The sequence below is a fragment of the Pristiophorus japonicus genome, chromosome 18 (genome assembly GCF_044704955.1).
Source record: "Pristiophorus japonicus isolate sPriJap1 chromosome 18, sPriJap1.hap1, whole genome shotgun sequence".
In the NCBI taxonomy this organism is placed as follows: domain Eukaryota; kingdom Metazoa; phylum Chordata; class Chondrichthyes; family Pristiophoridae; genus Pristiophorus; species Pristiophorus japonicus.
Genome location: NC_091994.1, coordinates 63,789,756 through 63,809,505, shown reverse-complemented (window position 1 = coordinate 63,809,505; position 19,750 = coordinate 63,789,756). Strand labels below are relative to the sequence as shown.

Here is a 19,750-nt window from a genome sequence, read left to right as displayed (position 1 = left end):
ACTGGTCTAAAGTTTCCTGCTTTTTGTCTTCCTCCTTTTTTAAATTACATTTTTGTTCTCCAATCTGCTGGGATGTCCCCAGAATCCAGGGAATTTTGGTAAATTACAACCAATGCATCCACTATCCCTGCCTTACTTCTCTTAAGGCCCTAGGATGCAAGCCATCAGGTCCAGGGGATTTATCTGCCTTTAATCCCATTATCTTACTGAGTACCACCTCCTTAGTGATTGTGATCGTGTTAAGTTCCTCGCCCCCTCTATAGCCCCTTGACTATCCACTGTTGGAATATTGTTAGTGTCCTCTACCGTAAAGACTGATATAAAATATTTGTTCAGAGTTTCTGCCATCTCCATGTTCCCCATTACTAATTCCCCGGTCTCGTCCTCTAAGGGACCAACATTTACTTTAGCCACTCTTTTTCTTTTTATATACGTATAGAAACTCTTGCTATCTGTTTTTATATTTCGTGCTAGTTTACTTTCACCCTGCTCGTTACATCCTCAAAGATACATGGAAACATAGAAACATAGAAAATAGGTGCAGGAGTAGGCCATTCGGCCCTTCGAGCCTGCACTGCCATTCAATAAGATCATGGCTGATCATGCAACTTCAGTAACCCATTCCTGCAAATTTGTCAAACATAATTTCCTTTTCATTAAAAAAAAGAATAGGGTAGGGAACGCAGAGCGATGGGGATGTGATGAGTGGCACAGCAGGATGAGGTTGAGTGTGGCTTTGCAGTAACCTTTCGTGATCTACTGAGATCACTGAAAGGTTTGCGCTACTGCAGCCTGGTCCTCCTGCCACATCCCTGCTTGTGTCCTCCTGTACAACGTGCAACCAGGCTGCATTGGTCTCCTGGGGAAGTCTTTTCTCCCCATCGGAAGGGAAGGGAACCTCTCTGCATGCTGTGACTGGAGGGAGTGCTGGGAGAGTCTGGGTGCAACCGTGCCCCTCTGTGCTGATTGTCAGTGTTTGCAGCACCTCAATGCTGTAGAACACTGACAACACAACTGTCAAAATCAATGTGTCCATGGTCCCTTGAAGGAAACCGACTGATGACGCCTCATCAGACCCACTTCCTTTTAATTTTCCGGGAACCTCACAGGGCGGGCTTAACAAGCCTAATGGAGGGAAGATTCTTCACATAGTGTGGGCTGGAGTCAGGAGCGGAGTCACCACCCGCCGTCTCGGACCCGCCATGGTTGGCGAGATCGCGGCCAGTGAGTGGGACTAATTGGAGCTCTTTCAAAAAGCTGGCACAGGCATGAATGGGCTGAATGGCCTCCTTCTGTGCTGTAAGATTTTATGATTGTCAGGCCAGGAGGAATACGAGTGCCTCCTCAGAGCTCCAACGAAAGTTTGGGACTCCACTGCCTCAGGCTCCACCCCCCCGCCCCCACCCCACCCTCCCCCCTCCCCCTCCTCCTCCTCCTCCCCCCACACCCTCCCCCCACACCAAAGTGTTTGGAAAATCCTCCTGATTTCCGCCCCCCCCACCCCCCAAACATCAGCCAACTGATTACCAGCCAACTGGGTACCAGCTATACACCATCATTCATTCACCGGCCAAAACTGGTCAGCTGCCCCCCGACAGCATTTCAGGCTTCCAACTGACCGATGGAATGGGGCCTGGCCTCTCCGCGGAGCTGATGGGTGGTTGGCCTACCAGCCCACTCCCTGGGAGCTCATCCAGCCACACCCCGAATATTGCTCCTTCACTCCTGGATTGCCCTCGCAATGAAGAACAACAAGGCAACTAACAGCAGTCAGTAATGGGTTGTTTTGAGGGTCAATGTGCAGTTTGGAGGGTTGAGGGGAGAGGTAATTGAAGTGTTTAAAATGATTAAAGGGATTGGATAGGGCAGATACAGAGAAACTATTTCCTCCAGTGAGGGATTCTGGAACAAGGGGGCAAAATCTTAACATTGGAGTTTGGCCATTCAGGAGTGAAATCAGGATGCACTTGTTTGCACAAAGGGAAATTTAGAACACTCTTCCCCAAAGGGTTGTGGATGTTGAAGGGTCAAGTGAAGTGGATAGATTTGTTGGGTAAGGGTATCGAGGGATATGGAGCAATGGCAAGGAAATGGAGTGGAGGTGCAGATCAGCCAAGATCTAATTGGCTGGGGTAAACAGGCTCGAGGGGCTGAATGGCCTCCTCCTGTTCCTACACAAGAACAACTGAATGTTTACAATATAAAGAGGTGAAAGTTCTCTATTCAGACAGTGACTGGCGATTTACTTACAGTGCGTTGCTACTGTTTGATGGTTTGGGCATTCTGTAATCTCGCTGCAGCTTTGGGAAAATCTCTAGAGGTTGAAACTCAGGATACGGAGGAGAACCTGAAAGGGGAAATGATTAGGGCTTCAAATACTTGAAATAGAATTTAGATGGAGGATCAGTAGTGAGTGAAACATCGAGCTCTCAGTGCTGGTACTTTAACCAAAGCCGTGCTTCGAGCCAGCAGTTTAAACGTCACTTGGAACATGCAGTAACCACAACATTCAGGCACACATTCAATGTAACTTCCTACATTTCCGCTCGAAGGGATTAAGGGTACTTTTATACTACAGGATTAGCATCAATTCAAAGTGGTTTCCATGGTAAATTTGAAATGGATATTTTTTCAGTATGAGTGTAGATGCAGCGTAACTCCAGTCACACAAGAATCAGGTCAGGATTGGACTCTGGAGTTACGGAAATCCAGCGTCAAGTCCTGATCCTGGAGCGAAATGGAGTGAAACCCCTTCCTCAATGTTGGGGGTGTGACTCTAGATTGAGGCTGGATCTACACTCATACTGTAGCGTTGTTGCAGCAGTATACTATCGTCATGTAAATGGCGCCAAAACGGCTTGAAGTAGAGAAACTCCAAGAAGCCAATTCTGTGGATAGTCAATTCTAGGGAAATCATAGAAGCCTCAACATGATTAGTAACAAGAGTATTTCTGAATAACAGAGAAGATTTAGATCGAGTCCTGAAAACTGCTGAGGAACATTCCAAGCGTTAGGATAGAGTCCATCAGTGAAATCAGGAGAGAAGATTACAGAGTAATAATAGAATTATGAATTTAAAAATCGTTAGATGAGTTGGTCTATGGATCAACGTACCTAGAGTAACTATTTCATAAAGAAGGATCCCAAATGACCACCTGTGAATAAAAAAAACTAAGTTTAAATACAATTCTTCACCCTCGATATAAGAACAAGGTCACTGTGACTTAAAGCATCAATTGGTATTTAGCCAAATGTTCATTATAGGATTGATACCGTCAGAGAATGTTATTTAATGGTCCTCAATTGCAAACAAGCCAGTTGTAGTTAAGAGTTCGGAATGTAAATCACTGACACAAAGGCCATTTAACATCTGCGACACATCACTGGCACATTAGACCACCTTCAACTGAGCCCTCCCCAGCATGGCTCCTGAACATGTCATGAACTAGTCCACAAATGGCGACTAGTCCAGAAGGAAATGAATAGCTGTCCTGTGAGAGAGTTCAACAATGCTCCAGTGGTATCCAGAATCTATAAAGTACCCATTTCCCACTGTGCACCCATATTACATCTCACAATGGCTTGGGTCCGATTGAACAATGTCCCTCCCTTCCCATCTAAACAGCTTTCTTGTACTCACATGTCACTCTTCTCTGTGATTGGCCGCTTCATTATCCTCTCCGGTGCGAGCCATTTAATGGGAACCTGGGCTGCTTTGTGGGATGACAGAGTTCCAGTTTTGTAAACATCAAAAGCCAGACTCAGACCAGCGAGTTTAACAGTCAGATCTTCATGGATCAGAATATTCCGGGCAGCCACATCACCATGGATTAGTTTGTGCTTTGTAGTCAGATAATCCTGTTCCAAATGGACAGACAGGCTGAATAGTGTTTTGGATGCACAGTGTTTGAAGAATTATTCAACTGGGTTTTAATAAGAATGAAACTGCGATTTTGGTGAAGAAACTGAATAACAGTTAATCTGCAGATGACACCAACAAGAGGCGGAATTTCCATTCACTCTCAATGACCAGCTTATAGCAGTTATCTCATCAAAAGCTCCAGCTATCACACAAACAACCAAGGTACTAAAGCGTTTTTGTCCCAGAAAACCTTACGCCAACTAATTCTGAAACTATTATAAGCTATAATAGTGATATACAAATTGCCAGTGGATTTGTTCTTACCGTTCTATTAATCTGACTGTCACGACAGCTTCATATTTCTGCATAAACAACAGAACTTTCACCCACAAGTAGAATGGAGAAATGTTTTTTGGAAGGCAGGAAAGAAAGACGAAATGTAATTTCTGTAAATGTTCCTAACCAATTTCCCGCCCCATCACAAAAACACATCAGCGTCTCCTCTCCAATCAGTTCTCTCCTCCTCCGGTGAACTGACCGACAAGGGTCAGCCTAATGCAACTGGGGCTAGAATCTGATCTGGTCAAGTTCAATGGGCTGCAATCCTGGCAGGTGTCAGAGCTAGAGACTGTGGTCACCCAGTGCCGAGACAGGATGCTAAAACATCTATGTGGCTCTCTGGGGATACAACCACACTGCCAAAGTGCAAATATTGTGATTCTTTTTCTAAAGATTACCCTTTTTTTTGGAAATACAACAAGTAGTTGGACAAATGGGGCTTCCTCCTTTAACATGGGGATCATACATAGTCCATGATTAAAGGCGGATCTATTACATGATCAATAAATGTAAAGGATATGGAAACTATCGAGACATCTCTTGCATCTGGAGAAAGGAAAATCCTTTAAAGGGACATTAATTATTGGCTGCTTATCCAAAATGCAATGCAGCTTCACTCCATTCAGGATTAATGATCATAAACGCGAGACAAGTGCTCAGAAATGCAATCTTTTCACCATATTCACTGATCTAACCAAGGCCTTTGGTGAAAGGCTTAAGTCAAGCTTTGGCTGCCCTTGGGCGAGCGGTACTATCTGAATCTTTTACCATAACTAATGCTGTTTAGCAAAGAAGCATCGATTCCTGACACGGAGTTTGTTTGGCTAGTTTTTTTTTTTGCAGCTGTGCTTGATGATGCCATGAAGGATCCTGGCTGTGGAATGTCCATGTAAAGAGAATGGACTATTGGTTGCTGAACCTTCAGTGACTGCAGGTCCAAACAAAAGGTCATCTTACTCATGAACTGTATTCAAACACACAGGAAGAGATAATCCCAGGTCAATGAATGAGTTGCCAATGGCTGTATCCCAACTTAGTCTCAGAACGAATGTGAAAAAAAACACAAGTCCTCCATGAATCAGACGGCCTCCATCTGAGGAACATCACTCAAAGGGTAAAGCACTTTCTCTACCTTGGCAGCATGCTCTCAATCAATGCCACTGCATTCAGGGATCAGTACAACCCGTGGATATCAAGAAGTAGATCTGTGGTACAGAGCTCCATTCTCCGTGCATGCAAACTTCTGACCCATACCAAATTATCAACCAAAACATGATCAAATCCATGGAATGGGGGGGGGGGGGGGGGTTCGGGGGCAGTCTGCCAATGTTTTCAATCCATATTGTACTCATGGAAACAGAAACAGTCTCAGTAAAATCAATCGTGTTGGACCTGCCAGTTATTGTGCACAGATGACTAAAACCTCGCGTTGTTATCATAGAGCTCAGAATATACAGCACTAGTAGGTGAAGTAGATAATCTGTACAAACCAGTTCCTGTTTAGAATTAGAGACAGATAGTGATGGCATATAGTAAGAGAAGCAGATGTTGAAATAAAGCTTCTTGGTAAAGAAAGTAATTATCATCTTAAAATTTATAACGTTTTTACATCTTAAAACAATGTGAGGTCTGAATGCCACTCATATTGGATCAAGTCTTCTAAAATTTTCAGATAATTTTCGGGTTGGCAGACTGTAACTAGTGGGGTGTCGCAAGGATCGTGCTTGGGCCCCAGCTATTCACAATCTATAACAATGATTTGGACGAGGGGACCAAATGTCATATATTCAAGTTTGCTGATGATACAAAGCTAGGTGGGAATGTAAGTTGTGAGGAGGATGCAAAGAGGCTTCAAGGGGATATAGACAGGCTAAGTGAGTGGGCAAGAACATGGCAAATGGAATATAATGTGGAGAAATGTGAAGTTATCCACTTTGGTAGGAAAAATAGAAAAGCAGAGTATTTTTTAAATGGTGAGAGATTGGGAAATGTTGGTGTTCAGAGGGACCTGGGTGTCCTTGTACACCAATCACTGAAAGTTAACATACAGGTACAGCAAGCAATTAAGAAAGAAAATGGTATGTTGGCATTTATTATAAGATGATTTGAGTACAAGAGTAAAGACGTCTTACTGCAATTATATAGGACCTGGTGAGATCACGCCTGGAGTAGTGTGTACAGTTTTGGTCTCCTTACCCAAGGAAGGATACACTTGCCATAGAAGGAGTGTGATGAAGGTTCACCAGACTGATTCCTGGAATGGGGGGATTGTCCTATGAGGAGAGATTGAGTAGACTAGGCCTATTATATTCCCTAGAGTTTAGAAGAATGAAAGGTGATCTCATTGAAACATACAAAATTCTTACAGGGATTGACAGGGTAGATGCAGGGAGGATGTTTCCTCTGGCTGAGGAGTCTAGAACCAGGGGTCACAGTTTCAGAATAAGGGGTCGGCCATTTAGGACTGAGCTGATTAGAAGCTTCTTCATTCAGAGGGTGGTGAATCTTTGGAATTCTCTACCCGAGAGAGCTGTGGAGGCTCAGTCTTTGAGTAAATTCAAGACAGAGATCGATAGATTTTTGGATATTAAGGGAATCAAGGGATATGGGGATAGTGCAGGAAAGTGGAGTTGAGGTAGAAGATCAGCCATGATCTCACTGAATGGCCCACTCCTGCTCCTAATTCTTATGTTCTTACGAAATTGCCTTTGTAGTGGAAGAAGCCCGCTTGATTGTCGCCCCTTCCACCACCTTCAACATTCACTCCCTCCACCACCGGCGCACCGTGGCTGCAGTGTGTACCATCTACAAGATGCACTGCAGCAACTCGCCAAGGCTTCTTCGGCAGCACCTCCCAAACCCACGACCCCTACCACCTAGAAGGACAAGGGCAGCAGGCGCATGGGAACACTACCACCTCCACGTTCCCCTCCAAGTCACACAACATCCTGACTTGGAAATATATCACCGTTCCTCCATCGTTGCTGGGTCACAATCCTGCCTCCCTAACAGCACTGTGGGAACACCTTCACCACGTGGACTGCAGTGGTTCAAGAAGGTGACTCACCACCACCTTCGCAAGGGCAATTAGGGATGGGCAATAAATGCCGGCCTTGCTAGCGACGCCCACATCCCAAGAATGAACAAAAGTGAAGAGCAAGATGCAAATCAGGTGAGGGGTGAGAGGCTGGTAGATCAAATACATCCACAACAGGCTTTGTGCAAACCAAGGCAATGGAGGGCTGAGCTACACTCGAATTTGCCCAATGACGTCCTGCTATCATCTAAAAAGGGTTCTTCTGGAACACTGTACTTCAGCTGCTTGATTCGGGCACATGTACCCTCTCCCACGCTCACCTGTCACCTTTGTTATCACTGTAAAGATATGAATATCAGTACTGATATTGTTGATCATTTCTCAGGACGTCGCAAAGTGCTTTACAACCAATTCAGTAATTTTGAAGTGTAGTCACTTGTAATTTAGAGAAATGGCGGCAGCCAATTTGCCAACAGCAAGATTTTGCAAACAGCAAGTGATAATGACCAGTTAATCTGTGTAAGTGAAGTTGTTTGATGGATAAATATTGCTCAGGACACCGGGGAGAATGCCCCCGCTCTTATTCAAAATAGTGCCATGGGATCATTTATGTCCACCTGCGAGGACAGACGGGGCCTCGGTTTAACGTCTCATCCGAAGGACGGCACCTCCGACAGTGTAGCGCTCCCTCAGTAATACACTGAGCGTTAACCTAGATTTTGTGCTCAAGTCTCTGGAGTGGGACTTGAACCCATAACCTTCTGACTCAGAGGTGAGGGGGGTACCAACTGAGCCAAGTTTGACATCTAAATGCTTACTTTTACTGATACAGAAATACCAGTTTTGGCAGGGTAATAATAATACTGCTGCAGCAATGCTGGTCATTAACCCCAATACCTTTGTTTGCAGTACCTGCTGGAAGCTGTCAATGCTGGACCCACTGACAAACCCTTCAGCTTGCTGCTGTGTAACTGATGCTGAAGAGGACAATCGTATCTCCTCCCCCAGCTTTGAGAGCTGACTTAATGTGTCACTTCCTCAGCGCATCTTCAGATAGTCACTACTTGTACTCCCTGCCTCTGCTGGAGCGTCAACAAGGCTCCCTTAAGGGTGCAGCCACCATGAGCTCTTTCAGCATCAAGATGATCACTGTTGGACATTCTTGGCAACAGATCAGACAATTAGACAAGAGAAATAATTGGATCAGGCTTCCCTAGTGAGTTTCAAACAAGCTAAACACCATTAGAGACATGAATTATTGTGTTAATATAAAGAGGAAATGCAAAAGTGATTGATAAATATCTCTCTTTCTCTTTTATAACAGATTAGTTTAATTAGAGGGATGACAAGGCAGCTCAGTCCTATGGAGTGCATGTCCTGCGGCATGTGGGAAGTCCTGGACGTTTTGCGTGGCCTAGACAACCATGTGTGCAGGAGGTGTCTCCAGCTTCAACTTCTCGAGCTCCGCGTTTCGGAGCTTGAGTGGCGACTGGAGTCAATACGGTGCATCTGTGAGGCTGAGAGCTACGTGGATAGCACGTTTCAGGAGGTGGTCACCCCACAGCCTAAAAGCGTGCAGGCAGAGGGGCAGTAGGTGACCACCAGACGAAAGAAGAATGCTAGGCAGGTAGAGCAGGAATCCATCTCGCTTTCTAACAGATTTTCACTTCTGAGTATCGGTAAGGACGATGGTGCCTCTGGGGAGTGCAGCCAGAGCCAATGCCAAGGCACCACGGGTGGCTCAGCTGCACAGGGGGAGGGACAAAGAATAAAAGTGCTCTAGTGATAGTGGATTCTATAGTTAGGGGAATAGACAGGCGTTTCTACGGCCGTAGATGTGACTCCAGGATGGTATGGTGCCTCCCTGGTGCCAGGGTCAAAGATGTCACAGAGCGGACGCAGGGCATTCTGGGGGGGGGGGGGGGGGGGGGGAAAGAGGGTGAACAGCTAGAGGTCATGGTCCATATCAGGACCAATGACATAGGTAGAAAGAGGGATGAGGTCCTGCAGGCAGAATTTAGGGAGCTAGGAGAAAAATTAAAGGGTAGGACCTCAAAAGGTAGTAGTCTCCGGGTTACTACCGGTGCCACGTGCTAATGAGTACAAGAATAGAAGGATAGAGAGAGAATGAACGCGTGGCTGGAGAGTTGATGCAGGAGGGTGGGTGGGGGGCTTTAAATTCTTGAGGCATTGGGACCATTTCTGGGGGAGATGGGACCTGTACAAACCGGACGGGTTGCACCTCAACAGCGCCAGGACCAATATCCTCGCGGGGAGTTTTGCTAGTGCTGTTGGGGAGAGTTTAAACTAGCTTGGCAGGGGGATGGGAACCTGAGAAAAAATTCAAAAAAGGAAGGACATAAAGCAGAAATTGGATAGCAAGAATGTAGAAAGCGAATCTGTAAGACAGAGGAAACAAGGATTAGTAAGTAGTAATCAAGGAGGTCTTCCTGTGCTGAACGGTATATACTTTAATGCAAGGAGTATAGCGAATAAGGTGGATGAGCTGAGAGCACAGGTAGACACTTGGGAGTATGACATTATAGCCATTACAGAGACATGGCTGAAAGAGGGGCAGGTTTGGCAGCTCAATATTCCTGGTTACAGGATTTTTTTTAGACAGGACAGAGAGCAGGTTAAAAAGGGAGTGGGGGGGAGGGGGAGTCGAGGTATTGATTAAAGAAACTATTACAGCTGTGAGGAGGGATGATATGTTAGAGGGATCATCAAATGAGGTCATATGGGTCAAACTGAAAAATAGAAAAGGGGCGATCACACTGCTGGGCGTGTATTATAGACCCCCCAAACAGTGGGAGGGAGATAAAGGAGCAAATATGTCGGCAAATTTCAGTGAAGTCCAAAAACCATAAGGTAGTAATAGTAGGGGATTTTAACTATCCAAATATTGATTGGGACAAATATAGTGTGAAGGGTATAAAGGATGCGGAATTCCTAAAATACATTCAAGAGAACTTTTTTAGTCAGTATGTAACAAGACCAACATGGGAGGGGGCAGTTTTGGATTTAGTCTTGGAGAATGAAGCTGGGCAGGTTGAAGGGGTATCAGTGGGAGAGCACTTGGGTGCCAGTGATGATAATTCAGTCAGATTCAAGGTAGTTATGGATAAGGACAAGAATAGGCCTGGAATAAAAGTCCCAAATTGGGGAAAAGCTAACTTTGTTAAGTTGAGAAGTGATTTGGCCACAGTGAACTGGAAACAGCTACTTGTGGGTAAATCAGTGTCAGAACAGTGGGAGGCATTCAAGGAGGAGGTCCGGAGGGCTCAGGCCAAACATGTGCCCTTAAAGAAAGAGCCCCTGGATGTCCAGGGACTTACAAGGGGGATAAAGAAAAAAAGGAAGCTTAAGTCATATACCGACTGCTAAATACTGTAGAATCTCTGGAGCAATATAGAAAGTTCTGAGGTGAAATTAAAAACGATATTAGGAATGCTAAGAGAGAGCATGAAAAATTCTTGGCAAGTAAAATTAAGAAAAACCCAAAATGTTCGATAAATATATTAAGAGCAAGAGGATAATTAAAGAAAGGGTAGGGCCTATTAGAGACCATGAGGGTAATCTCTGTAGAGGTGGAAGATGTTGGTATGGTTCTAAATGAATACTTTGTGTCTGTTTTCACAAAGGAAAGGGGTAATGCAGATACTGCTGTCGAGGAGGAGTGTGAAATTCTGGATGAAATAAAGAGAGAGAGAGAGAGAGAGAGAGAGAGAGAGGAAGTATTAAGGGTTTTAAGCACTTTGAAAGTAGTTAAATCCGCAGGTCTAGATGAAATGCATCCCAGGCTGTTGAGCGAAGCAAAAGAGGAAATAGCAGAGGCTTTGACCATCATTTTCCCGTGCTCTTTGGATTCAGGCATGGTGCTGGAGTACTGGAGGACTGCTAATGTAGTACCCTTGTTTAAGAAGGAAGAAAGGGATAGGCCAAGTAATTACAGGCCTGTCAGCCTAACCTCAGTGGAGGGAACATTATTGGAAAAAATCCTGCAGGACAGGATAAACCAAATTTAGAAAGGCAAGGATTAATCAGGGATAGTCAGCACGGATTTATTAAGGGAAGATCGTGTTTGACTAACCTGATTGAATTTTTCGAGGAGGTAATCAGGAGGGTCGATGAGGGTAGTGCGTACGATGTAGTGTATATGGACTTCAGCAAAGCTTTTGATAAGGTCCCACATGGCAGACTAGTCACGAAGGTAAAGGCCCATGGGATCCAGGACAAAGTAGCAAGTTGGATCCAAAATTGGCTTAGAGGTAGGAAGCAAAGGGTAATGGTTGATGGATAGTTTTGTGACTGGAAGGATGTTTCCAGTGGGGTTCCGCAGGGCTCAGTACTGGGTCCCTTGCTTTTTGTGGTATACATCAAATTATCTAGATTTGAATATAGGGAGTATGATTAAGAAGTTTGCAGATGACACTAAAATTGGTTGTGTGATTGTTAATGAAGAGGAAATTAATGGACTGCAGGAGGATATCAATCTACTGGTCAGGTGGGCAGAACAGTGACAAATGGAATTTAATTCAGAGAAGTGTGAGGGAATTCACTTGGGGAGGGCTAATAAGGAAAGGGTATACACAATAAATGGTAGGCCACTTAGAAGTGCAGATGAACAAAGGGACCTTGGAGAACTTGTCCACAGTTCCCTGAAAGTAGCAGGCCAGGTGGATAAGGTGGTTAAGGCGGCATACTGAATGCTTGCCTCTATTTTCTAGCATTCTATGCCTCGGCCAATAGAAACAAAGAGCAGGGAGGTTATGCTTAAATTGTATGAAACACTGGTTAGGCCACAACTGGAATACTGCATGCAGTTCTGGTCACTGTATTATAGGAAGGACGTGATTGCACTGGAGAGGGTGCAGAGGAGATTTACTAGAATGCTGCCTGGAATGGAGAATCTTAGCTATGATGACAGGTTCGATAGGCTGGGTTTGTTCTCCTTGGATCAGAGGAGGCTGAGGGGAGACCTCATTGAGGTGTATAAAATTTTGAGGGGCCTGGATATAGTGGATAGCAAGGGCCTATTTCCATTGGTGGAGGGGTCAATTACAAGGGGGCATAGGTTTAAGGTGGTTGGTGGAAGGTTTAGGGGGGATTTGAGGGGAAACTTCTTCACGCAGAGGGTTGTGAGGGTCTGGAACTCACTGCCTGGAAAGGTGGTAGAGGCAGAAACCCTCACCACATTTAAAAGATGCTTGGATGGGCACTTGAAGTGCGTAACCTGCAGGGTTACGGACCTAGAGTTGGTAAGTGGGATTAGACTGGATAACCTCTTGTTGGCTCGCGCAGATATAATGGTAAGTACTTCGGGGAATCTAATATGGCCAGAGCGATCTCCTGGAGTAGTTTCAATCGCCTAGGTGGGTTGGAGAGGAATTTTCCCAGATTTTTTCCCCCACTTGGCCTGGGTTTTTAAATCTTTTTTTGCCTCTCCCAGGAGATCACATGGCTCCAGGTGGGGTGGAGTGTAGAATGTTGCGATACTTCGGGTGTCGCAGTTGTGTGGGGCGGACTGGTTGGGCCGGATCTCTTTACCTTTCCGCCATTGTTCATAGGTTTATATGTAACCTTCAGGTTTGCTGACCGAGGGCCGTGCGGCTCTTTTTCGGCCGGCGCGGACACAATGGGCCGAAATGGCCTCCTTCTGCTCTGTAAATTTCTATGTTTGGCATAGATACTCACTGGAATCCTGAAACCAGTCATTATAACAAGATTTCAAAATCTGTTCAACCGTCTCCAAATCACTACAGCTCAGTCGGCCAAAGCACAAAGACATCTGTAATGTCTGTAAGCTTGTAATGTTTGTAGCTCCACACTGTGGATGTGGACGTATTGTGTACTGCAAGTGCAGGGTTAATAATAAACAGAACCAGGCAGTTTTCCGGAGACTTCCGAGAGAGCTGCCTGCCATGTTAGGAAGCTGTGTGTGCTGTGCGCTGTGAATATATCACATTTGGCGACGGAAGATGGGATTTTTCAGATGATTTAAAGCTAAAATTTTGTTGGTGAAGGATTCAGCCGCCGACAGAGAGACTTTGGAAGTTTCTGTCTTTGGAAAAAGCTACAAGATCCAAGGTAAAATACAGCACATAGTGTGAGCAGCTAGGAATTAAAATGGCAGGTGTCTTTGGACATGTGGGGGAATATATACACGACCGGGAACGTGTTAAAGCATATGTGGATCAACTAGAAATGTATTTCATTGCAAATAACATAATCGAAGTTCCAGACAATGCAATCCAGAACCGGGCTGTGTTGGAACGTAAGAGAGCGATCTTCTTATTGGAGGCAGGTCTGGCATTATATGACACTCTTGTAAATCTGCTTGTGCCTGATGAGCCAAAGGACACAATGCTTAGAGATTTTAATGATTTTAATAACCCCAAACCGTTAGAAATTTCTGAAAGCTATCGTTTCAGGATTCGGGATCAAAAGTCTGATGAAAGTATCTGTGATTACATCGTAGCATTAAAAAAGCTATCGATGCACTGTAATTTTGGAAATTTTCAAAACCAAGCATTACGGGATTGTTTTGTTTGTGGGGTGAAAAATGCTGCGATCAGAAGGAAGTTATTGACGACAGATGACTTGACTTTTGAGATTGCTTGTCAGACAGCGAGGTCGATGAGCACGGCCGAACAATATTCCCGAGAATTAAATAACGATTACGGTCGTCAGTCAACCGAGGTAAATCACCTGCAGGTTCAAAGTAAAAGACGGGCATGGCCGAAAGTCTCAGAAACTGGAAATTCTACCAGAGCGTCGAAGTCGTGCTATAGGTGCCTGGGACAACACATTGCTCAAAGTTGTCCATATGTGAAGGCAGAGTGTTGCTTCTGCAAGAAGACTGGGCATCTTGCGAAGGCATGCGGACTGAAGGGTAAACCAGCTTTTAAAGCTATGAGTAGAATTCCCAAGAGATAACATAGCATGGAAGAACAACATCAGGACGAGGAGATGTTAGAGTTACACGTCATCAGGAGCACGAGGTTAACGGACAGCGATTCGAAAAGCATCAAAACCCACATAGATGTTGCGGGATGGTGTCTGGAGACAAAGAGTTACCGACAAGCCAGTCGCGCCACAAGCGCTTATGCCTTTTTTAGCCCAACAGATCCACTCCCAACTAAAAGAGCCACAGCCAATCACACTGCAAAGGTCTTGTGTAAGGATTACATTCCCCGATAGGGAGTCCCGAGTAGCATTGACTCAGATCAGGGAACACACTTCACAGTGCTGTCTGCCAAGAAGTCTGTAGGTTACTGAACATTACGTGGGATTTACACTGTCCTTATCATCCACAATCATCAGGACAAATAGAGTGAATGAATCGAACTCTGAAACAACAGCTTGCCAAATATCACCAAGAAGGAACACAATGGCCCCAGGCACTACCAATAGTGCTATGTAGCATTAGGGCAAGCCCGAACAGAACTATAACAGGAAGACCCATGTCACTGCCAGGAACTATCGATTTAAGGAAAGCTGATGTTCACTTAATGAGTGACACTTTGTTATCATACTGTCAGAACCTAACCAATGCTATTAGTTCTGTTTCCCGACAGCTTTCGGCAGCTTGGGGTAATCCACCCGAAGGAGGACACGACATCATCCCGGGAGTCTGGGTGTATGTGAAAAAGTTGCATAAAGAACCTTTGGGTGCCAAGTGAGAGGGACCTTATCAAGTGTTATTGACCACCCAGGCAGCTGTTAAAGTCCAAGGAAAGAAAGCCTGGATCCACACTTCACACGTTAAATGAGCACCCGTAACTGAAGCTGAAATCTAATAAGGACAATTACTTTTTGCCAAAATGTATAAATTTACTGTATTACTGATTGTAGGTATTCTAGGCATTTGCCTACTTCTTGCACCAAAGGGAAATAGTAGGGTAGCAAGGGAATTACATGTAAATACCTTTTTATATATGTCATACATTTATGCCAAACAAGGTAACATTTCTAGTTGTTGGGTGTGTGCGCATATTCCTATTCACTCAAAGGGAGGGATTCCCTTGAGGCCAGTTCCCTTGAATATCTCGGAAATGGCTGTGTGGATAATTAATCAAAACAAAACAGGCAATGCGTTTCAGGATACAGAAAACTGGGCACGTAAATGGAAGTCAGCAGGTTACAATCTGACTACCTTTGAAGGGGGATACCAACCGTGCTACAATAATTCCAAACGGCCCCCATTTTTGTTATCATTAATACAACAGGAATAGGAAGACCGGGGGAATCGGTCTGTCTGATTAGAAACATCAAAGGAGGCCAAAATATGGGGTATAGTAACTGCTCCCGGAATTATACTATAATCAAGCCACGGAACCGTCCAAACTGGGCCAACGTGGGAGTTTTTAAACGCAACAGGGATTCTGAATAAAACAGATGGAAAAGCCTGGACAGGCCCCGGAGTGTTGCTGACAAAAAAACAGCTAACCTTCATTGCCTATAATGGCACCTATTGGGTGTGTGGCCACAAGGCCTACCCTTGGCTGCCCCAGAATTGGACGGGATCCTGCTATTTAGCCTACATTGTGCCTTATATATATCATATAAAGTCACTGTCGGAACATTTACACCGTCCTAAGAGAGCTATCACAGAAACAGAGAGGTTCTTTGCCATTCTGATCCCCAGGTATGGGACCGCCAGATTGGCAAGGAAATCCATTAACATGGCATCCGTTGTGGAACGGGTAGCCAATGATACCTCAGAGGCCCTAGTTAAAATCAGTGCAGAAATGGTAGCAATCCGCACAGTAGCCCTACAGAATAGACTGGCCCTTGATTACATCCTGGCTGAAAAGGGAGGTACTTGTGCCCTACTCAGAACTGAGTGTTGCACATATATCCCAGATAGCTCCGAAGAAATTACCCACTTAGCGGAGCATATCCAAAAGGAGGTAGAAAAACTTAAGCAACCCCCATCATTCACTTTGTGAAGTGGAGCCACTGAATGGCTAGGTTCAATAGGAACTTCATTGGTGGAAGGTTTAATTCTATTCGTTGTAATTATTTTACTTTCGTATTGTTTGTTTATGTTGATTAAATGTTGTTGCGACCAGGCGGCTGTAGCTGCTGTCCCGCAGGTGAGACACCTTGCAGGTCCCAGCAGACCGTCTGTACATGGCACAGGGGTATGTTATGCTTAAGGGAAGGTTGTTTACTGGTTGAATTAAGATATTAATTTGGATTCCATTGTGGCCACGATGGAACTCGGGTTGGTGTAAATTTGTGTGGAAGTTACTAGTCCGGACATGTGGCGAAACACATCAACAAATTTTAGAAGGAAACTCTATTAACATGTATAAAATTATTTTGTAGAATGTTTAACCAGTGATAGCTGATGTTTTATGATTCAGTTTGTGAAAGAATCAAAGGGGGGATTGATAGAGAATTCAAGCTCTGCAGCCTGGCTGCAGTTTTGTGAAAATTCACAGACCCCAAGTCAAAGCTGCTACGTGCTACTCAGCATGTTGCATTAAGTCATCAATCAACTTGACATTTTAGGACCTTGGGTAGCGCGCCAATTAAAAGGTTAACAGACTATCAATTGAGCCAATAAGGTCAAAGAAGGCGAGTTCTTTTCTGTAAATTGAACCAGGTACAAGTACAGCCATTTTGGCCATGTGGTCTCAGAAGGACAAAGGCTTGGCTTAAAGCCAAGAGCTTCTTGCTGCTGCCAGAATAAAATTACATTAAAACTACAACCGGAGTTTGTATTTCATTGGAAATTAAGAGATCTAACAGGCGTTGATTTTGTCAGCATATACATATGATATTGAATACAGATGATCAGCTGATCACAGTAATGCTGATGCAATGTCTAGATTGCCTTCCCCATCACAAGTTACACCCGATAGGGAAGAAGTGTTTTATTTTTCATACATTGATGAACTGCCAGTCACAGCTGAAGAGATTGGTAGAGCAACCAAACGTGACCCAGTAATGTCAAAAGTGTATGAGTATATTGCAAATGGATGGCCAAACCAGGTAACAGACAAAGATACACATCCATTCTTCATTCGTAGGAATGAATTATCAGTCGATAAAGATTGTATCATGTGGGGTGCAAGAGTGGTTATACCAAATAAATTCAGGTCCAAATTATTGAGAGACCTCCATGACCAGCACCTGGGAATGTGCTTGACCAAGAGTTTTGCACGCAGTTATTTATGGTGGCCAGGTCTTGATAAAGATATAAGAGTACCTCGTGAGTCAGTGTACGACATGTCAATCGGTAAGCAAGCAACCACCACCAGTACCATTACAGCCATGGAAATGGCCTCCTAGGGTGTGGCAAAGGCTACATATTGATTTTGCTGAGTTAGAAGGACAACAATTGTTCATTGTGATTGACAGCCATTCAAAGTGGGTTGAGGTGTTTCCAATGTGGAAAATAACAACAAGTAAAACATTGGACATTTTACGAAAAGTATTTTCTTCATTTGGCTTCCCTGAAGAAATTGTTTCGGATAATGGACCACAATTTCGTTCAGAAGAATTTGCACAATTCACGAGCAAAAATGGTGTGAAACATACCAAGGTTCCACCATACCATCCTGCTTCGAATGGTGCAGCAGAGCACACTGTACAAATTGTCAAACGTGCCCTCATAAAACAAATGTTAGATCCAAATCCAAGGAAACGACAGTTGTCATTGGATCACAAATTGGCTAATTTTTTGATTACATATCGAAATACTCCTCATACAACTACTGGTAGAACACCAGCAGAGTTGTTTCTCAAATGACAGCCATGAACCAGATTCTCGTTGTTAAAGCCAAATTTGTCACAGTCCGTAGAAGAGACACAATTAAGACAGAAAGAGAATCATGATAGAGGTAGAGTAAAAGAGAGAAGTGTGAAATTAAACTAGAAGGTGAGAGTGAAGAACCATCACCATAAATGGTTAAAGTGGTTACCAGGAAGAGTGGTGAAGATATGTGGCCCTCGCACATATTTGGTAAAGATGTTTGATAATGGACAGGTTAGGTTTGTTCATATTGATCATATTTTACCTACAGACATGGAAGGAGTTGAAGGTGGGAATGATTCAATTATTTCTGACTCATCAGATAGTTTTGATATATCAGTAGCAAATCCTAAATCCAATGTATTGGAAACAAATCCAGGAGAGAATCAGAATGAAAGTCTGAGTCCGAGTCAGGAAACGAATGGGAGAATAGAAACAGAGCGGTGTTCCCAGAACCAGGCTGGTTACAGCCAAGCAGGAGAAGGTCTCAGGCGTGCATTACCATTTAAAGTGACAGCAGCACCTGACTGTGGAGAAGGCAATCCTTTAACCCTGCAGATATGGACAAAATAACTATGGGGGAAAAACAGAGGCGGTTTTGAGGCACTAATATCGCCTGGTTGCTAAGTTTAGCGCCGGGCAATATCGTTATTGATGTTTAGCGCCCCGAGAGTGGAATGGAGCGTGAAGGGAAGCGTTCCATACTTCTCTCAGGGCACTAAGCTACTGAAGTTCTAGCGCTAACGTACCAGCATCCTGGCACTCAAACAGAAGGTACCCGTGAAGTTTTTTTCAAATTCTAAATGACCTAATTTGAACATAAAGCACAGCAAAGAAAGTCAAATCAATGCAAATAAAAGTTAAATACAATCTCTAAATCTTACACTCGTCCCTTACATTAGCGCCCCGGGGCAGCTGCACACACCAGCTTTCTCTGGCGAGATTAGCACCGGGCGGTAAGGCAGGCGGAAACATTCAAGTTGGCTTCTGTGGCGCTACCGGGGCGTTGCACACCGGCGTAACATTCTCTGGCGCGAAGTATTAGCGCCGTGCCAAGCCCCGAATCAGGTTGGTGAGCAGCGATAACCCTTGACCTCCCCTCGCGAGTACCACCCCAACCTCTGTCGTCGAGCTACAGTACGCGGACGATGTCTGCGTCCGCGCACATACAGAGGCTGCACTCCAGGACATAGTCAACGTATTTACTGAGACGTACGAAAGCATGGGCCTTACGCTAAACACCCGTAAGACAAAGATCCTCCACCAGCCTGTCCTCGTCACACAGCACTGCCCCCCCAGTCATCAAGATTCACGGCGCGGCCCTGAAGACTGTGGAGCACTTCCCATATCTCGGGAGCCTCCTATCAACAAGAGCAGGCATCGACGACGAGATCCAACACCGCCTCCAGTGCTCCAGCGCAGCCTTCGGCCGGGTGATGAAAAGAGTGTTTGAAGACCAGGCCCTCAAAACTGCCACTAAGCTCATGGTCCACAGGGCTGTAGTAATACCCACCCTCCTGTATGGCTCAGAGATATGGACCATGTACAATAGACATCTCTAGTTGCTGGAGAAATATCACCAACGATGTCTCCACAAGATCCTACAAATCCCCTGGGAGGACAGGCGCACCAACATCAGTGTCCTCATTCAGGCCAACATCCCCAGGATTGAAGCACTGACCACACTTGATCAGCTCCGCTGGCAGGCTACATAGTTCGCATGCCAGACACGAGGCTCCCAAAG

At 44.8% G+C, this 19,750-nt stretch overlaps 1 protein-coding gene across 1 annotated transcript in view; it reads right to left on the bottom strand.

The window, feature by feature from the left end:
* Nucleotides 1-19,750, bottom strand: part of LOC139229052 (tyrosine-protein kinase STYK1) — a 123,103-nt gene that overhangs the window by 35,168 nt on the left and 68,185 nt on the right. Inside the window, exons 6-8 of the mRNA XM_070860714.1 lie at nucleotides 3,641-3,858; nucleotides 3,115-3,155; nucleotides 2,251-2,347 (exon numbers count right to left, since the gene is read on the bottom strand). Of these exons, the coding sequence (XP_070716815.1) occupies nucleotides 2,251-2,347; nucleotides 3,115-3,155; nucleotides 3,641-3,858 (356 nt within the window). The remainder of the gene's footprint in view (nucleotides 1-2,250; nucleotides 2,348-3,114; nucleotides 3,156-3,640; nucleotides 3,859-19,750) is intronic.